The sequence below is a fragment of the Chiloscyllium plagiosum genome, unplaced genomic scaffold, assembly GCF_037043375.1.
Source record: "Chiloscyllium plagiosum isolate Xiang-an unplaced genomic scaffold, Cpla_swu_hap1 HiC_scaffold_27, whole genome shotgun sequence".
NCBI lineage: Eukaryota > Metazoa > Chordata > Chondrichthyes > Orectolobiformes > Hemiscylliidae > Chiloscyllium > Chiloscyllium plagiosum.
This window is the reverse complement of record NW_028270165.1, coordinates 79,389,177-79,406,470: the sequence shown is the minus strand read 5'-3', so window position 1 is coordinate 79,406,470 and position 17,294 is coordinate 79,389,177. Positions and strand designations below refer to the sequence as shown.

The 17,294-nt window shown below is 45.5% G+C and overlaps 2 protein-coding genes across 3 annotated transcripts in view; both read left to right on the top strand.

Annotated features, from left to right (window-relative positions):
• Nucleotides 1–17,294, top strand: part of LOC148144635 (uncharacterized) — a 333,213-nt gene that overhangs the window by 272,653 nt on the left and 43,266 nt on the right. The gene's annotated exons all lie outside the window — the stretch shown is intronic.
• Nucleotides 1,172–16,772, top strand: LOC122543546 (uncharacterized). Of its 2 annotated transcripts, none has more exons than XM_087975012.1 (2): nucleotides 1,172–1,279; nucleotides 14,596–16,772. In XM_087975012.1, exon 2 carries the CDS (start codon nucleotides 14,914–14,916, stop codon nucleotides 16,204–16,206), a length of 1,293 nt encoding a protein of 430 aa, XP_087831138.1. In that variant the 5' UTR covers nucleotides 1,172–1,279; nucleotides 14,596–14,913; the 3' UTR covers nucleotides 16,207–16,772. The 2 variants fall into 2 exon arrangements, with proteins under 2 accessions (XP_087831138.1, XP_087831139.1); XM_087975013.1 differs by lacking the exon at nucleotides 1,172–1,279 and adding an exon at nucleotides 8,200–8,605.

Below are 17,294 nucleotides of genomic sequence, written 5' to 3'. Positions count from 1 at the left end.
TCTTCCTGGGAGTCGGGAAGGGTGAGAAATGGAGAAAGTGCGGATTGCAGATGCTGGAGATCAGAGCTGAAAATGTGTTGCTGGAAAAGCGCAGAAGGTCAGGCAGCATTCAAGGAACAGGAGAATCGACGTTTCGGGCATAAGCCCTTCTTCAGGAATTCTCCTGTTCCTTGGATGCTGATCTCAAAATTGAGAATACCTAAAATGATATCTTCAGAAACATCGTTAAAGTCAGAAAGCACATTCAAGTTTTTCAAAGAGCTGCTGAAATCTTTCTGAAACTTTCACTGAAATAAGCACAGTCAGGCCACAGCTCAGGAGAGGCTGGGAGGTGTGAATGGGCGAAAGTGAGGACTGCAGGTGCTGGAGATTAGAGTGGTGCTGGAAAAGCACAGCAGGTCAGGCAGCATTTAAGGCTTTTGTCTGAAACGTCGATTTTCCTGCTCCCTTGGATGCTGCCTGACCTGCTGTACATTTCCAGCACCACTCTGATCTTGACTGTAAGGGGTGAATGGCCTAATGAAGTTGTTCCAACTATCTAGAAATAGCGTCACAGAGCACAGAAACATGCCCTTCGGTCTATGCCGACCAGATATCCTGAATTAATCTAGTCACCCATTTGCCAGTATTTGGCCCCTTATCCCTCCGAATCTGTCCTATTCATATCCCCATGCAGATGCATTTTAAATATTATCATACGTACTAGCCTCCACCAATTTCTTTGGCTGACACGCACCACCGTCTGTGCAAAAAGGTTACCCCTCAGAAACCTTTCCCCGCTCACCCTAAACCCATGCCCTCCAGTTCTTGACTCGCCCCCCAACGTGGTGAAAAGACATACAAAAGTTGAGCAGCCAGACAGAATGCAAAAGCAATGAAGTGTCGAACCACAGCGAAAAAACAAATTGTGCCTCTACCCCTTATTTACCCATTGGCATTTGGACTCTTAAAATCTGACAGGAACACCAGCATCCCCAGTGAGCATACTGCGCATGTTATCCGGTGTCAGCAACGCAGTGCGTATGCCCACCGGTATCAGCAAAACTCTGGGCATGCTCATCTCGTTCCGCAAAAAAAGGCTCGCGACCTTCCTTTGATGGCCCAGTAGGGAACCCTGGAGGACCGGAAGGAGACTGGTCCTCCTGCCAATCAGAGCCACCCCATTGTCTGAATGCGGAAGTGGACCATGAGTTTCTGAAGCTGCTACTCCTGCTCCTCTCTTTCTGAATCAACATTGAGCTTCACCCAGGCTGCAAATTCCTTCCTCTGTCTAAGATCTGTGAGTACGGCACTCTCTTTTCTCGCCCCCTTTTCCGTTTCGTTTTCATTCTGGGATTCAATTGTTGATTTGCAGCAACTGAAAGGAAAGAGAGTGAACCCAGGGAGGGGACAGACTCTGGAAACGTGGTCGAGGTCTGTGTCTCAATTGGCAAAATAGACAGGCAGGAAGCTGGAAGGACACAGCAAACCAGGAAGCATCAGGAAGTGGAGAAGTTGATGTTTCGGGTGTAACTCTTCTTCAGGACTGGGGATGGGTGCTGGGGCAGTGGGCTAAAGTGGGGATAAGTGAAAACAGGGAGAGGGTACGGCCTGATGAGTCAATGGGTGGAAGAAATCAGGTTAGTGAAAGGAAAAAGTGGAAATGAGGGGCACGGGGCTGAGAAGGGAGTCGGGGGATGGAAAGGGAGGTTATTTGAAATTGGAGAACTTGATGTTGAGTCCTACAGGCTGTAGGCTGCCTGGGCAGAAGATGGGGTGTTGTTTCCCCAATTTATGGTTTGGTTCGTTGTGGCAATCGAGGAAGCCTAAGATGTTCTTGTCAGAAAGAGAGTGGGAAGGGGACTTAAAATGAGTGGTGACTGGGAGGTCTGGTCAGCCTCTGTGGACCCAGCTGTGATGCTAGCGAAACTGTTCCCCAAGTTACACTCGGTCTTCCCGATGTAGAGAAGACCACAATTTACAAACACGTGATAAATGCAGTATCTCAATGTGAAGTTATAGCCATTGCTGTGGAAAAAAAAGCAGAAAGGAGATGAATTGTTTAAATGGTGATATATTGGGATGTGGAGCAAGTGAGAACTGCAGATGCTGGAGATTAGAGTCAAGGTGTGGGGCTGGAAAAAGGTAGTAGGTCAGGCAGCATCCGAGGATCAGGAAAGTGGACATTTCATTCCGAGCACTTAATCAGGAATGATGTGTGGATGTGCAAAGGGGCCTCAGCATCCTTCTACACCAGTCACTGCCAGTTGTCAGACAGGTGCAGGTGAAGAGCTTTTCCCTGAAATGTCGATTTTTTCCTGTTCCTCAGATGCTGCCTGACCGGCTGTGCTTTTTCAGCATCACTCTAATCTCGACTCTGATTTCCAGCATCTACAGTCCTCACTTTTGCCTGGACGGGTGCAGCAAGCAATCAGCAAGGCAAAGGGGTATATTAACAAGAGGAATTGAGTTCAGAAGTGGGGATGTCTTCCTGTGTTAGGGGGTCATTGAACATTATTCAAGGCTGAGTTCATCTGATTTTTGAACACCAAAGAAATGGATGTTTCTGGGGGAAGGCAAGTAAATGATTTAACACCAATATAGAACAGTTACAGAGTCAGACACCAACAGAACCAGACCCTTTAGTCAAACTAGTCTAAGGCGGACTATATTCATAAACTAAACTAATTCCACCTACCTGTGATTGGCGCATATTCCTCCGAACCTTTCCTATTCATATACTTATCCAAATGTCTTTTAAATGTTGTTACTCAACCTGCATCCACATTCATTCCACATACAAACCACTCTGTGTAAAAAGAAAAGTGCCCCCCCTGCCTTTTTAAAATCCTTTCTCCTCGCACCTTCAAGTTTGCTGCCTAATCTTGAAACCCCCACCTTAGGGAAAGGATACCAGCGGTCACCTCATCTCTGCCCCTCGTGATTTTATAAACCTCTGTTAGGTCACCTCTAAACCTCCTGTGGTCCAGTGAACAAGTCCCAACCTATTCATCTCGATGGTTGTGAATCTGCCGATAATCTGTTGAATGTTGGTGCAGGCTTGAAAGACCAAACAGCCTACTCCTGCTTCCAATGCACTGTATGTGTGTCCAGGACAGCAAGAGAACATAAGGCATCGGAGCAGAAATTGGACCATTCAAGGTTTGCTCTGCCATTCAATCATGGCTGATAGGTTCCTCAGCCACATTCTCCCACTTCATCTCCGTAACCTTCCATCACCTTGAGACTCAAGAACGTCTCCATCTCAATCTTGAATATCCTCGGTAACCTGGCCTGCACAGCCTTCTGTGGCAGTGAATTCCATAGATTCACCGCTCTCTGGCTGAAGAAGTTTCTCCTTATCTCCATGCTGAAAGGTCTTCCCTTTACTCTAAGGCTGTGCCCACTGGTTCTAATCCCTCCAACCAATGGAAACACCTTTCCAAATTCCACTCTGTCCAGGCTGTTCAGTATTCCTTGTTTCAATTAGGTCCCCACCCCCTCCACCCTGAGTGTGGGCCTGTTAATCAGCATGAAGCAGACCGTTCAGGATGAGGTCCAGCAGGGATTAGGTTCAGCAAACTGAGAATGGAGAGAGGGTGTGTGGGGTGGAGATTTTCAACTTCAAAGGAATAAGAGAGGAAACAGAGTTCACTATGAATGAGAATCGATCAGGTGAGCTGATGGGCTAAGAAGTGGCAGTTTAGTTTAAGAGGTGTGTAGTTTGCATTTTGGTCAAGCAATCCAGGCAGGACTGACACCGTTAAGGGGAGTGTTGCAGAACAAAGAGACCTTGGAGTGCAGGTTCATAGTTCCTTGAAAGTGGAGTCACCGGTAGACAGGATAGTGAAGGAGGCATTTGGTATGCTTTCCTTTATTGGTCAGAGCAGAGAGTACAGGAATTGGGAGGTCATGTTGCAGCTGTGTAAGTCCACATTTGGAAGACTGCATTCATTTCTGGTCTCCCTGTTATAGAAAAGATGTTGTGAAACTTTGAAAGGGGTCGGAAAAGATTTTTAAGGCTCCTGTCAGAGTTGGAGGGTTCGAGCTACAGGGAGAGACTCAAATGGCTGGGGATATTTTCCCTAGAGCACTGGAGGCTGAAGGGCGACCTTATCGATGTTCGTAAGGGGCATGGATAGGGTGAATACCCAAGTTACTTTTGCCAAAGTAGAAAGGTCCAAAACTAGAAAGTATATGTTTGAGGTGAGGGAGAATTTTAAAAGGCATTTGGATGGGTACATGAAAAGGAAGGGTTTTGAGGGATTTGAGCCACATGCAGGCAAATTGGATTAGGTTGATTTAGGATATCTGTTTGGCTGGACAAGTTGGACCAAATGGGCTGTTTCCGTGCTGTATGACTCTAATCTTTGGTGAAAGCAGAAGTGTGATTGTGAAGGCTGGAGTTTCAGAGCAGCTTTCAAAGATGTTTTACTCTTAATGGGAACAGAAGAAGTTACAATGAAATCTTGCATTTGTGAGACAGCAACTGAATGAGTTGCATCCAGGATTTTGGTGGAAAGTGGGAATTCATTGCACTGTGGGGATGAAGCTCTACCTATTGAGTAATTTCTGCTGGTGAATGAAACCAGGCCTCCAGATTAGGAGGAGAAAATTTAGGACAGAGATGAGGAGGAACTGCTTTTCCTGGAGAGTAGTGAATCTTTGGAATTCTCTGCCCAAAGAACCAGTGGAGGCAGCTTCATTAAGTATATTCAAGACACAGTTGGAGGTGGTTTTTGCAATGGTAGGGGAATTAAGGGTAGTTGCAGGGAGGAGGAGCTGAGAGAATGGATAGATCAGCCATGATCTTAATGAATGGCGGAGCGGCTGGATGGGCCAAATGGCCTATTCCTGCTTCTATTACTCCGAAACTATAACCCTGCATTTCCCATGGCTAACCCACCTAACCTGCACATCCCTGGACATTATGGCCAATCCAAATCAAGGCCGGTGAGTAATGTAGTGATGTGGAAAATGAACATCAGAGAACAATTGAAAGGAACAAGAAGAGTAAATGTACCAGCAATCAAAACCAGATTCTAAAGATCACAAAATTGAAACTAAAAATGGTGTGTCTGAATGTGTGCTGCATTGTAACAAAAGTGAATGAATTGACTACATACATTGAAGTGAATAATTGCAATCTGACACTCCTACAGAGGCATGGCTTCAGAATGACAAGGATTGGATCCTGAATATTGAGGGTGTCCTCAAATGGGAAGTTAGGTAAAGGTGGAGGGTTGGCACTGCTAATCAAAGCGCTGATCACAGGGTAGTCTGGTGTCAGCTCAGATTTCAGGTCCTGATTTCTCTGTCCTCTGTTGATCTCCCTGTTCCCTTCTACACCTTCTGGAACAATAAAACATTCAGTCAATCAAACCCCAACCCACAATCTCCCAGCCTATCAACCATCCAGGCACAGTGTAGTCACAGCAGGGAATCACACAAGAAAAATGAAACCAAATTTGAAATAAATAGGTGCTTGTGTTTAATGTTTGTTCATTAGCAAGTAAACCAGAAATAGGGCTCTCCCAGGATTCTTATACTGCCCTATTTGAGGAATTCTCTTCCCCCTTATATCTAACTATTAGTACCCAGCTATGATTTACAACAATACTTACACCAACAGAAGTAAGGCATCTGTTCTCAAATAGGTAGAGACATACAGGATGGAAATAGACATTTTCTCTCTCTCATGACCGCACTGCACTACACTTCACTTGCAGAGCTGGGCTAAAATGTCATTTTTTGTTATAAAACTTTAAGTTCTTTTGAGAAGGTGCCTTACAGGTAGTTCTGGGATTTGCATGTTAATGATGCCTGCAACCCAATCGAAAAGATGAAAGACTGAACAATCCAGGTTTGTTCAACATGTCATTTCAATGACATGGACACTGTCATGTTTTTCCATAAATTCTATGTCTTATGACCTTATTCTCGACAACCACCTAATGAAGGAGCTGCGCTCCAAATGCTAGTGCTTCCAAACAAACCTGTTGGTCTCCAACCTGGTGTTGTGATTTTTAACTTTATCCATTTTAGGGGGGGTTTGCAATACAAAATTATCCATAGTGTGTAGGGATGTGCAGGTTAGGATGGATTGGCAGTTCTAAATTACCCACAGTGCCCAGGGATGTGCAGGTTAGGTGCATTAGTCAGGAGCGTTAATATTGTTAGAAACAAGTTTAATAAAATTTAGATGAGACCACCAAAATTGGAAACAAGATAATTTATTCTACGATCTTGCAAGAAAGGGCATCAAATGCAGAAGCAAATGAGCAAATTAGAACTTAGGTTAATGTACAGTTATACCCTTTGAGCTGAGTGAGGGCATCTCTCCAGACTCCTAATTACCCAATCTCTCTTACTGTACCAGACCACTGCCCAGCTGCACTCCACCCTTATTACTTCCCCCTTCCCCAGGTTGGCAACCTTCCTTTCTGTAAATGCCGACACATACATTTATTTTGTCAAGATCTGGTTTAACATTTTGTGTCAATTCTGCTGATACATTCCATCCTCGGACATTTCATTAACTTGTATCGTTTTGTATAGCTCAAAACATTTCGGTTATCACAGCTTTTTGCTGAAAGCATAACTTTACAAAAAGAACTTTTTGTTATAGTAATTACACACCAAAGTTAGCATTTAATTAACCACAATTATACACTGAAAAGTCCCTAAATACCTGCAGGGTTAATAGCTCTCTTGCTGTACCCCTTTTCTGTATGCTTTTTCTATATCTGCAAAAACATACTTTACCCATTTCTAACAATTCCCCCATTTCTTTTCTTAACCATTTGTTAATGTTATGTTCTGCCCTCTTTTCACCCTATGGTGTCGAGGTTCACAATCTAGTCATTTCTGACCTTCTAAGTTTGTACCATTATTGGTTGTTGTCCTCCCAAAGACAATACCAGCTTAGTCATTATCCATTTTAACACATTAAACCCTATCAGTAAACCTACAATTATTAGTAGCTCATAAATGCCTAAATTCACTAACCGTTTTCCCACCCGGTCAATCTCCAGTTACCCCATCCCCATCCTTCATCTTTTCGGAGTTCATCTTCAATTTCTCTTATATTGCTTATCTTTTTCTTTACTATTTCCACCTTATCTTCCACTATGGAAGAGATGTCTGGGATGAAGGTGCAGCATTCTTTACCAATCAGAGCACAGGTTCCCCCTTTTTTTGCCAAAAGATAGTCTAAAGCCATTCGATTCTGTAAAGCTGTCAGTCTTGTGGCAATCATTTCAGTGGTTATGGCCGATATTTGGGTTTGAGTTTCTCCCATCGCGCCGGTGGTATCATTAATTAAATTTTCAAGGGCAGCCGCTATTTCTGTATTTCCACCCCTGCCCTTGTAGTGCCATACTGGGAGTAGTGTCCACAGTAGACGGTCTCCTTCTGAGACCTCTCTGGTCTTGCGTCTTATCCCCCCCTCCTTTCTCAGGTTGGGCTCATGCTTTTCTATTCGGAGGTGAGGGACTATATAAGCGAGGGAACAGCAGCCACTCCAACCTTTCTGGTTTTGGGGAAGTGTTTCGTCAACTTCATAACATGACACATTTGATCACACAAACATATTTTTCCCCGGGAATAAATGGATAGGCCTTCAACCGCATACCCAATATGTTCCGTTTAATATTTGGGGAGTGGTCGTGGCAGTGGCTTGACTGGTGTGGACACAAGGTGATTTTCCCAGTTGGAAAGGTGCAGGATCATTCTGATTACAGAAACAGGTGGTATTCACTGCTCCTTTTGGTGGGGAAATTCTAAGACTATCAATAGCGCCCTGATGTTTTGGAGCTGGCCTTGGGAACCATCTCGCAAAGCTATATTTGCTTCTTTCAAACCTCCACTTTGTATTATTTGAACCCACATCAAATTATTGTACATCGTACACTTTTTTAGTGAGCGGTATTACCGAGGTGGGGATCCCAGATTCGCCATGGTGTGGGACCTCTGCACAGACCCAACAGTCAGCAAGTCCCTCTTGTTGAGCATAATTCTGGCACAGCGTAGTGAAGTGATTTTTTCCCACTTCCTTGAATAGTTAGTACTACTAACATTACAATACTATACCAGTATCTACCCATCTCTGAACTCTGCCTACCATCAGCAAACGTTAAAAGAGTCTTTTGTCTCCCGTTCATTCTTTCTTTCTTAACTTTCAGAGGGTTGTCTGTAGGATGAGTGTGCCACTCCGCCTTTGGGGCATTCACAGGACCTTTAACGCGAGTGTGATGACTCCACCCTTTCTCAGCAGTCCGAATAGCTGTTTCACTAGTCAGGAGGGTTAGGAATGGTCCCTCCCAGCACGGGTGCAGTTTGGTATTGATCAGGACCCAATCACCCGGTTATATTCGATGTACTGCAAACTCGAGTGGCGGTGTCTGTACCAACAGGCCTTTATTCCTAAGAATAGGCAAAGAAGGGCCGAGCGCCACAATATAGTTCGTTAAAAACTTATCATTGAACTCTGACCAGCCGTTAGGCAGTCTTTCAGCCTCGATAATGCTTCCCTCTATCCCGTCTACTACAGTATATTCATTGTGCTTTTTACCCTCAATCATCTGGGAGGACCCGTCGATAAACAACCGAGCCCTCGCATGCAACGGTACGTCTCTTAAGTTCGTTCGCACTTTAGTCTGATATTCAGTAATATCAAGGCAGTCATATTCTGGATTGACAGGGGCTACCCCCCTCTCTCCGCCACAGAAATGCAGCTGGATTCAAGCAACTGTCTGTGACTAACACAAGGTCATCCTGTTCTATTAAGATTGTCTCATATTTCAAGATCCTAGAGTCTGTGAGCCATTGTCCCGCATTCTGATTTAAGAATTCTTTGCCTTTTATTCCAGGAACCTTGAGACCTTTGTTAGTTAATTTAACACCGCTAGGTCTAAAGCTTAGGGATGATCGTGCTGCTCCCATATCCACTAAAAACACTGTTTCCTCTCCTTCAGGTCCCACTTTTAAATTTATCAAGGGTTCCCGGTGGGTCACAGGAGGAGGGAACCCCTGACTCCCCTAATCTTCATCAAAAATCATCAATGATACTGCTTCTCTTTGTCGTCCTAACCTTGGACATTGTCTATCGTAATTTCTTCAACTGCTGCAACCATTATTTTAGCTTTTTGTTTTTGTTTCTCCTCTTCCCTTTTTACATACACTTTCTATGCTTCATATAACAGATCTTCTATCTGTTTTTCACTCCAGCCTTCTAATTTCTGTAATTTCTTTTGTATGTCCGGGCCATGATTTAGTCACAAATTGGACCTTTAAAAGTCCCTGTGCTACCGGATCATCGGGATTCATTCCCAAATATTTTCTTGTGGCTTCTTTTAATCTCTGTAAAAAGGCTGACAGGGCATCCTCCTTTTCCTGTCTTACTTCAAAAGCTTTAAAAAACTTCTGAGATTTAGGTGCTGCTTCTTTAATACCCAAAATGACCATTTCTCGTAAGTCCCTCATTTTTCCTCTATCATGTTCATCGATATCCTTCCAATGTGGGTCCACATTGGGGAATTTGTTTTTGGCTGGTATCACTCCCTCACCCACTGGATGTCTCTTTTCCATTCCCTCAGAGTAGCTCTTCTAATCATGCCCCTTTCTTCTCCTGACCGTACCTGATGTGGGGTGCTGAATACTAAGGCTCCCCTAAAAGTAAATTTCCGACTCTCCTCTACCAATAAGGCTACTGCTACCACTGCCTGCACACACACTGGCCAGTAATGTAGCTTTCCATTCTTTAATTAACAATGAATTAATGCAGTCATGTTTTAAATTAACCATGAATCAATATGACAGGTCACTGAGAATGCATGAAGGAATCCTGCCAATTAATATTGATTCAGGCTAACACAATTGAATTATTATAAATATTAATTATTAATTATATATTTTTGCTCAAGCACATTCATTTATAAGAACCTCAACAGATTCAATAGCACCTTTTGCAGTTAATTAAATCCCCAATTTGGTGGCAATATCTCGTCATGAACGCAAAACTGATTCTTCGTGCCTCTCATCACAAAACTGTCACCATAATCCAATTAACTTTTGTTTTTGTTCCCACTCCCTTGGGCTTAAAATTTAAGGATGACCTTGCTGTCCCCGTATTGACTAGGAAAACTACGTCCTCTTTGTAAGGTCCCACCTTTAAATTTATCAAGAGTTCCTGGTGGGTCCCCGGGGGCAGGAACTCCTGACACCCCTATTTTTCATCAAGGTTCATAAACGGCACTGTCTTTACTTCCTTTTTCAGATCTGGACACTCTCTCTTAAAGTGACCTGTCTTTCCACAGTAATAACATCCCGCCTGTGGGGATTTCCACTTTGATCCTTGTTCCTGTCTACCAGACCCCTTAACATCTCCTCCCCGATCCTTTCTCCTCACTTTATTTTCAACATGCTGCCAGCCACCATTCCGGTTTCCTTCTCCTTTTAGTTTTGTCCTTTTCTTTATTACCTCATTAACCGTGGTTATCATTATTTTTGCCTTCTGTTTCTGCTTCTCATGTTACGTTGCCAGATCAATTGCGGAGCCGATTTAACCAACTGAACAGCTTTAGGGCCACCTCCTGGCCATTCCTCATCACCCAATGTTTTGTTTAAACCTTGATTCTTTTAAAGAAATATTGCAATTTTTCTTGCTCCCTGTAATCTCAAATACAATTTATCAATTGATGCTTGCTTTTCTTTAAAGCCTGTTCCTAATATACATTTTGGAATCTTACTTGTAAATATGTATTTATATATTATAAATTCATTTACTCAGTGTTTAATATTCAAAATGCAAAATGCACACAGTTCCCAACTCTGAAATCCACCACAATCACCCGGTTCCAATCCCCTGATTCAAATCCAAAACTAGTCCTCCCAAGTAGTCCTGACCAGTCATTGCTCAATTACAATGCTATAGATCGTGAAATAACCAGAGCTGCCTTAAAAGGATTTGTCTATTCAAGTTAAAACTTCAACTGTCCTCCATAAATCGCTTTTATGTAAGGATAAAAGAGGTTAGTTAGAAACTGATAGTAAGGCAGTCATGACCTGTAAAAAGAACATTTTATTTCATAATCTTGAAAAATCCTTAACCTTAAAAGAAATCATGTTAAAATTTCCATAATAGAAATCAGAATCAAAACAGTCCCGGATCTCAAGCTCCAGGGAACATTCAATCACCAACAAACAAATGTGCATTCACACTGAATCACAAAGGGTTAAACTTTCTACTAGCTGTACAGCTCTTTTCTCTCTCTCTCTCTCTCTCTCTCACACACACACACACACACAGACACCATGTCTCACAGACACTTTGAGTTTCCCGCAACGACTCCTCTTGCTTTTGAATATTTTTCTGGGCATCTGCCATAAGTTAGTTACGAAGTGCACCCTCAATAGCCCTTCAGCTACTAGCCCTTCTGAAACGAAGCATGATCTGATTCCTCCTGACTATAAGGCTGTTTTTCATTGACATTTTATCATTTGTTTTTTATCCTTTCCTCGCGTCCGAGGATTGTACTTCCAATCTCTTAACATTTTTCCTAAAGGACTGTCTGTTGGGATGTGGTCCTCGAACGTCCCTCTCATGTCCCCTTCTACATCTAAATTGCTATTCTTATTTCCCATTTTAATACTCGGCCGTTTTCTTTATATAATTTCAATTAACCTCTCTGAAGTTCGGTGTTACCTTCTTCCACACCCACTACAGGGTCCTAATCTCCGCGTGGGGGTTTCCCTTCTTAATAACCGGTCTAAGGCTGGGTGATCGAGTCAGTTAAACACCTTATTTGTTAGATTAATCTAGCCAATTAAAGACCTTTATTCTCTATTTTTTTAAGTTGCCAATTTCCCCCGTACTTCTCATACGGAACCGACCACCAAAGTAATACTTAAAGGTCAATTTTCATACCTTGGTCTGTGCACAAATGTTACTTGGTCGAATGTGCACCCTGTCCCGTGGCAATACCAGACAGCAAAATACGTTGTCAATCGAGGTTGCCCGAAATTTACCTTTACCCGGGTCTTATGTACACAAGAGTAACCTGACTGAACCACCACGTCTTAGTGCCCTTCACAGCGCGGCGAAACAGCAAGTAATGCTGCAAATCCTGGCCGCCCGCGAATGTGGGTCTTAAGTCCATAAGAGTTACCCGACCAACCCGCCGTGTCTTAGTGCGCCTCGCTCGTGGCAAAGACTGACAACAAAACAAAACCCGCTGCCTACCCCAGTCACCCGGATAATACTTATTTAAGACCTTTTTCTTACCTGGGTCTTGTGCACAAGAGTTACCCGACCGACCCCGCTGCGTCGCGTCTGCCCGTCCTGTCTCCAGGGTCTCCCAGTCCGGATCACGCTCGCCCAGAGCTGCATCGGCAACAAGGGGAAACTAGAGATCGCCGAAATCAGCGAGGTGCACCTTCTCTGTTTCTCCAAGAATGCCGAGCGACCGGAGCTTGGGATCCCGGAACACGCCCCCAAATATTTTAGAAACAAGTGTAATAAAATTTAGACGAGACCACCAAAATTGGAAACAAGATAATTTATTCTACGATCTTGCACGAAAGGGCATCAAATGCAGAAGCAAATGAGCAAATTAGAACTCAGGTTAGTGTACAGTTATACCCTTTGAGCTGAGTGAGGGCATCTCTCCAGACTCCTAATTACCCAATCTCTCTTACTGTACCAGACCACTGCCCAGCTGCACTCCACCCTTATTACTTCCACCCTTCCCCAGGTTGGCAACCTTCCTTTCTGTAAATGCTGACACATACATTTATTTTGTCAAGATCTGGTTTAACATTTTGTATCAATTCTGCTGGTACGTTCCATCCTCGGACATTTCATTAACTTGTATCGTTTTGTGTAGTTCAAGCATTTCGGTTATCTCAGCTTTTTGCTGAAAGCATAATTTTACAAAAAGAATTTTTTGTTATAGTAATTACACACCAATGTTAGCATTTAATTAACCACAATTATACACTGAAAAGTCCCTAAATACCTGCAGGGTCAATAGTTCTCTTGCTGTACCCCTTTTCTGTATGCTTTTTCTACATCTGCAAAAACAACACTTTACCCCATTTCTAACAGTATTGAGCAAAAAGGCTAGGGGAATGGTTGAGGGTGAGTTACCCTTTGGAGGGTCGGTGTGGACTCGTTGGGCCGAGTGGCCTGCTTCTACACTGGGGATTCTCTGAAGGGAAGGAATTTCTGTAAACTGTGCAGGGCAGCACAGGCGGAGTGCGGGGTCCCGCGTCCGGCCGAGCCCCGCATCTCGTCCCGCCCCTTTCTCTTGCCCCGTCTCCCATACCCTCCCCCACCCCCGACCCATTGATGGCGTCACAATGCGCGGAAGTGGCCCTGTCAGTTTCAGAGTGAAACTCCCTCCCTCTGGAGGAACTGTTCATCCTGGGAAGGCGAGAGAGGGGAGGGGTGGAAATCTGTTCACTTGTAGCAGCTGGAGTGAATCCAGGGAGGGAGCAGATTCTGCAAACTCAGGTATGTGTCTTAATTACCTGGGTGAGGAGAGATGGAAGGATGGGGTGGGGCTGTTTTCCCCAAAGTCTGAAGGGTGACATTACAGACGTTTTATAGAATCCTGAGGGGCATGGATAGGGTCAATACTCAAGGTCTTTTCCTTCGGAGGGGGGAGTCCAGAACGAGAGGGTAATAGGTTTCCGGTAAGGCCGGGGTGGGGAGATGTAAAAGAGATCTTAGGGGAAACTTTTTTGATGGAGAGGGTGGTGCAGTTATGGAATGAGCTGCCAGACGAGGTGGTGGGTTTGGTACAATTCCAGCAGTTAAAAGGCACGTGGATGGGTGTATGAATACGAAGGGTTCAGTGGGTCGGGGCCAAGTGATGGCAAATGCGACTGGAGTCATAGAGATGTACAGCACGGAAACAGATCCTTTGGTCCAACTCATTCTTGCCGAACAGATAGCCAACCCAATTTAGTCCCAGCTGCCAGCACCCGGCCCATATAGGGGCTAAGTGATGGCAAATGTGGCTAGATTAATGTAGGATATCTGGTCAGCTCGGACAAGTTGGACCAAAGGGTATGTTTCCGTGCTGTATGACTCTAATTATCTTTGGTGAAAGCAGAAGTTTTGGTTGTGAAGACTGGACTTTCAGAGCAGCTTTCAAAGGTGTTTTGCCCTGACTGGGAGCAGAAGAGTTTCACTGAAGTGTATCGGTGTTAATGCCTTGATGTCTCAATTTGCTCCCACCTTCCTGGGGACGTTAACCATTTTATTCCACAAATAGCTGCATTGCAGGTTACCCCATGAATTGACACACTTATGTTTGCTTCCCAGAATCAGACCTGCTCACTGTCAACTGTATCCCAGTGTTGTGGAGTTATCCAAAATGCAGAGAGATGTCAGTCTTGACGTTTTTGCTTTTCTGCCCCTTTAAGATTCTGAATCAGCACCTTCAGGGAATTAGTTAGAGTGGAGTGCGAACAGAGGGGGAGAGAGAGTGGAATGGTGCTTTCAATTTGTGGAATAACAAAAGAAAAGAATATTCCACAGAAAGTAGAATTCCTTGTTCAGAATTTCTACCCTGCATTGACAGTGATGGCTTTTGTAATCTCTTTTTACAGAGCATTTGAAGATCTGAAGATGGAAGTTTCAAAATCAACAGATGAAGGCCTTATGCCCAAAATGTTGACTCTCCTGCTCCTCAGATGATGCCTGACCTGCTGTGCTTTTCCAGCGCCACACTTTCTGACTCTCCAGTGTCTGCAGTCCTCACTTTGACAGTCACTCAATCCATCGGGACCGCAACGGTTTTCAACTATGATTCTGTGAGAAGTAGCAAAGCGTTTTGGTTCCTGTTTGAGTACGTTTTCAGCATCAGTGGGACTAGATGAGAGACCCTACCATTGCAGTGCACTGAGTGTGGAGCCTGAAGCAGTTATATGGCCTGGAAAGAGGGATTCACAGTGGGGAATAGGCTCTGCACACGTTTGTGTGTGGCTGAAGCTCCGGCCATGGAGAAACCAGAAGAATCCCGCCCCGTGGAGAAACCGTGGAAGTGTGGCGACTGCAAAAAAGGCTTCCGTTTCCCGTCTGCCCTGGAGACTCATCAGCACAGCCACACTGGGGAGAGGCGATTCCCCTGCCCTGTCTGTGGGAAGGGCTTCAGCGATTCCACCAACCTCCACACCCACCAGCGGGTCCACATGGGGGAGAGGCCCTTCAGCTGCCACAAGTGTGGGAAGGCCTTTTCCCAGGCCTCCAACCTCCAGACCCACCAGCGAGTCCACACGGGGGAGAGGCCCTTCAGCTGCCCTGAGTGTGGGAAGGCCTTTACCCGTGCCTCCAACCTCCAGACCCACCGGCGGGTCCACACGGGGGAGAGGCCCTTCAGCTGCCCTGAGTGTGGTAAGGCCTTTACCCGTGCCTCCAACCTCCAGACCCACCAGCGAGTCCACACAGGGGAGAGGCCCTTCAGCTGCACAGAGTGTGGGAAGGCCTTTACCCGTGCCTCCAACCTCCAGACCCACCGGCGGGTCCACACGGGGGAGAGGCCCTTCAGCTGCCTCGAGTGCGGGAAGGCCTTCAGCAATTCCTCCCACCTGCTGACCCACCGGCGGGTCCACATGGGGGAGAGGCCCTTCAGATGCCCTGAATGTGGGAAGGGCTTCAGCAATTCCTCCCACTTGCGGAGCCACCAGTGGGTCCACACAGGGGAGAGACCCTTCAGCTGCCCCGAGTGTGGTAAGGCCTTCAGTAATTCCTCCACCCTGCTGAGGCACCAGCAGGTCCACACGGGGGAAAGGCCCTTCAGCTGCCCTGAGTGCGGGAAGGCCTTCACCAATTCTTCTAACCTGCTAAGCCACCAGCAGATCCACACTGGGAAGAGGCTGTTCCCTTGCACAGAGTGTGGGAAGGCCTTCAGGTATTCTTCTCACTTGCTGACCCACTGGCGGGTCCACACCGGGGAGAGGCCCTTCAGCTGCCCCGAGTGTGGGAAGGCCTTCAGGCATTCCACTAACCTGCTGACCCACCGGCGGGTCCACACAGGAGAGAGGCCGTTCCCATGCCACGAGTGCGGGAAGGCCTTCAGTAATTCCTCCACCCTGCTGAGGCACCAGCAGGTCCACACGGGGGAGAGGCCCTTCAGCTGCCCCGAGTGCGGGAAGGCCTTCACCCGCTCCTCCTACCTGCGGAGCCACCAGCGAGTTCATGTGCCATCGCAGGGGGATTGAAGGAATGACGGCCAAGTGCCATTATCGACTGGACTATCAACCTGATTCCGGGGACTCCCGGGTTCGATTCCCACCGCAGCAGATGGTGGAATTGGAATTTAGTCAGAAATCTGGAGTTCAGAATCTAACGGTGAAACTATTGTCGGTGGGGTGGGGGTGGAAGAAAACTCCCACCTGATTCACGCAGTTCTTTTTTAGGGAGAGGATTCACTCAGTTGTCCCAGCTGCATCCTTTACCTGATCTGGTCTACACGTGACTCCAGACCCACAGCAGTATGATTGACTCTGCACTGTCCATCCAACTTACTTGGATACAGGATACGGGTTGAAAATGCTGAGTGAGGCAATAATTTCTCCAGGTTAAGGGTGTACCAAGGATCCAATTACAAAGGGCAACTTGGTGGTGACCGATAATGAAGAAAGTGAGGGGTTGGAGGGAGTGTGTGCACTTTGACTGTGAGTTGTTTTTAAAGCATTGCTACTTTTTCTATGCCTTTCTGTTGGGAGATTTTGAAGCTGTAACAAAGTTGGGTCACAATAAAGATTACCTGAACTTCACGCCAAGTTCAGACTCTCATTGAGAGCTTTGAACTGCAACAGGTTTTTGTTTTAAACCTGCTCATTTCTTACAGGTGAAAGTGTGAACTGCTGATGCTGGAGATCAGAGTCAAGATTAGAGTGGTGCTGGCAATGCACAGCAGGTCAGGCAGCATCCAAGGAGCAGGAAAATCTACATTTTTCGGGCAATGTTGATTTTCCTGCTCCTCAGATGCTGCCTGACCTGTTGTGCTCATTTCTGACAGTCTCCTGTACTATGTTGTGTATTGGTTGCAGCAGTGAATGAGTAGCCAGTATTGTTAGAAATTATGAATTTTTCAGGAGTGCAGGTACTACATCATCCCATTGTCATTGTACAGTTTCCTGGCAGCACTGGGAGGTGTAGGCTGTGTCGACTGGAAATGATGTGGAGGTGCCGGTGTTGGACTGGTGGGGTGGATAAAGTTAAAAATCACACAACACCAGGTTATCTTCCTTCTGGTTTATTTGGAAGCACTGGCTTTTGGAGCGCTGCTCCTTCATCAGGTAGC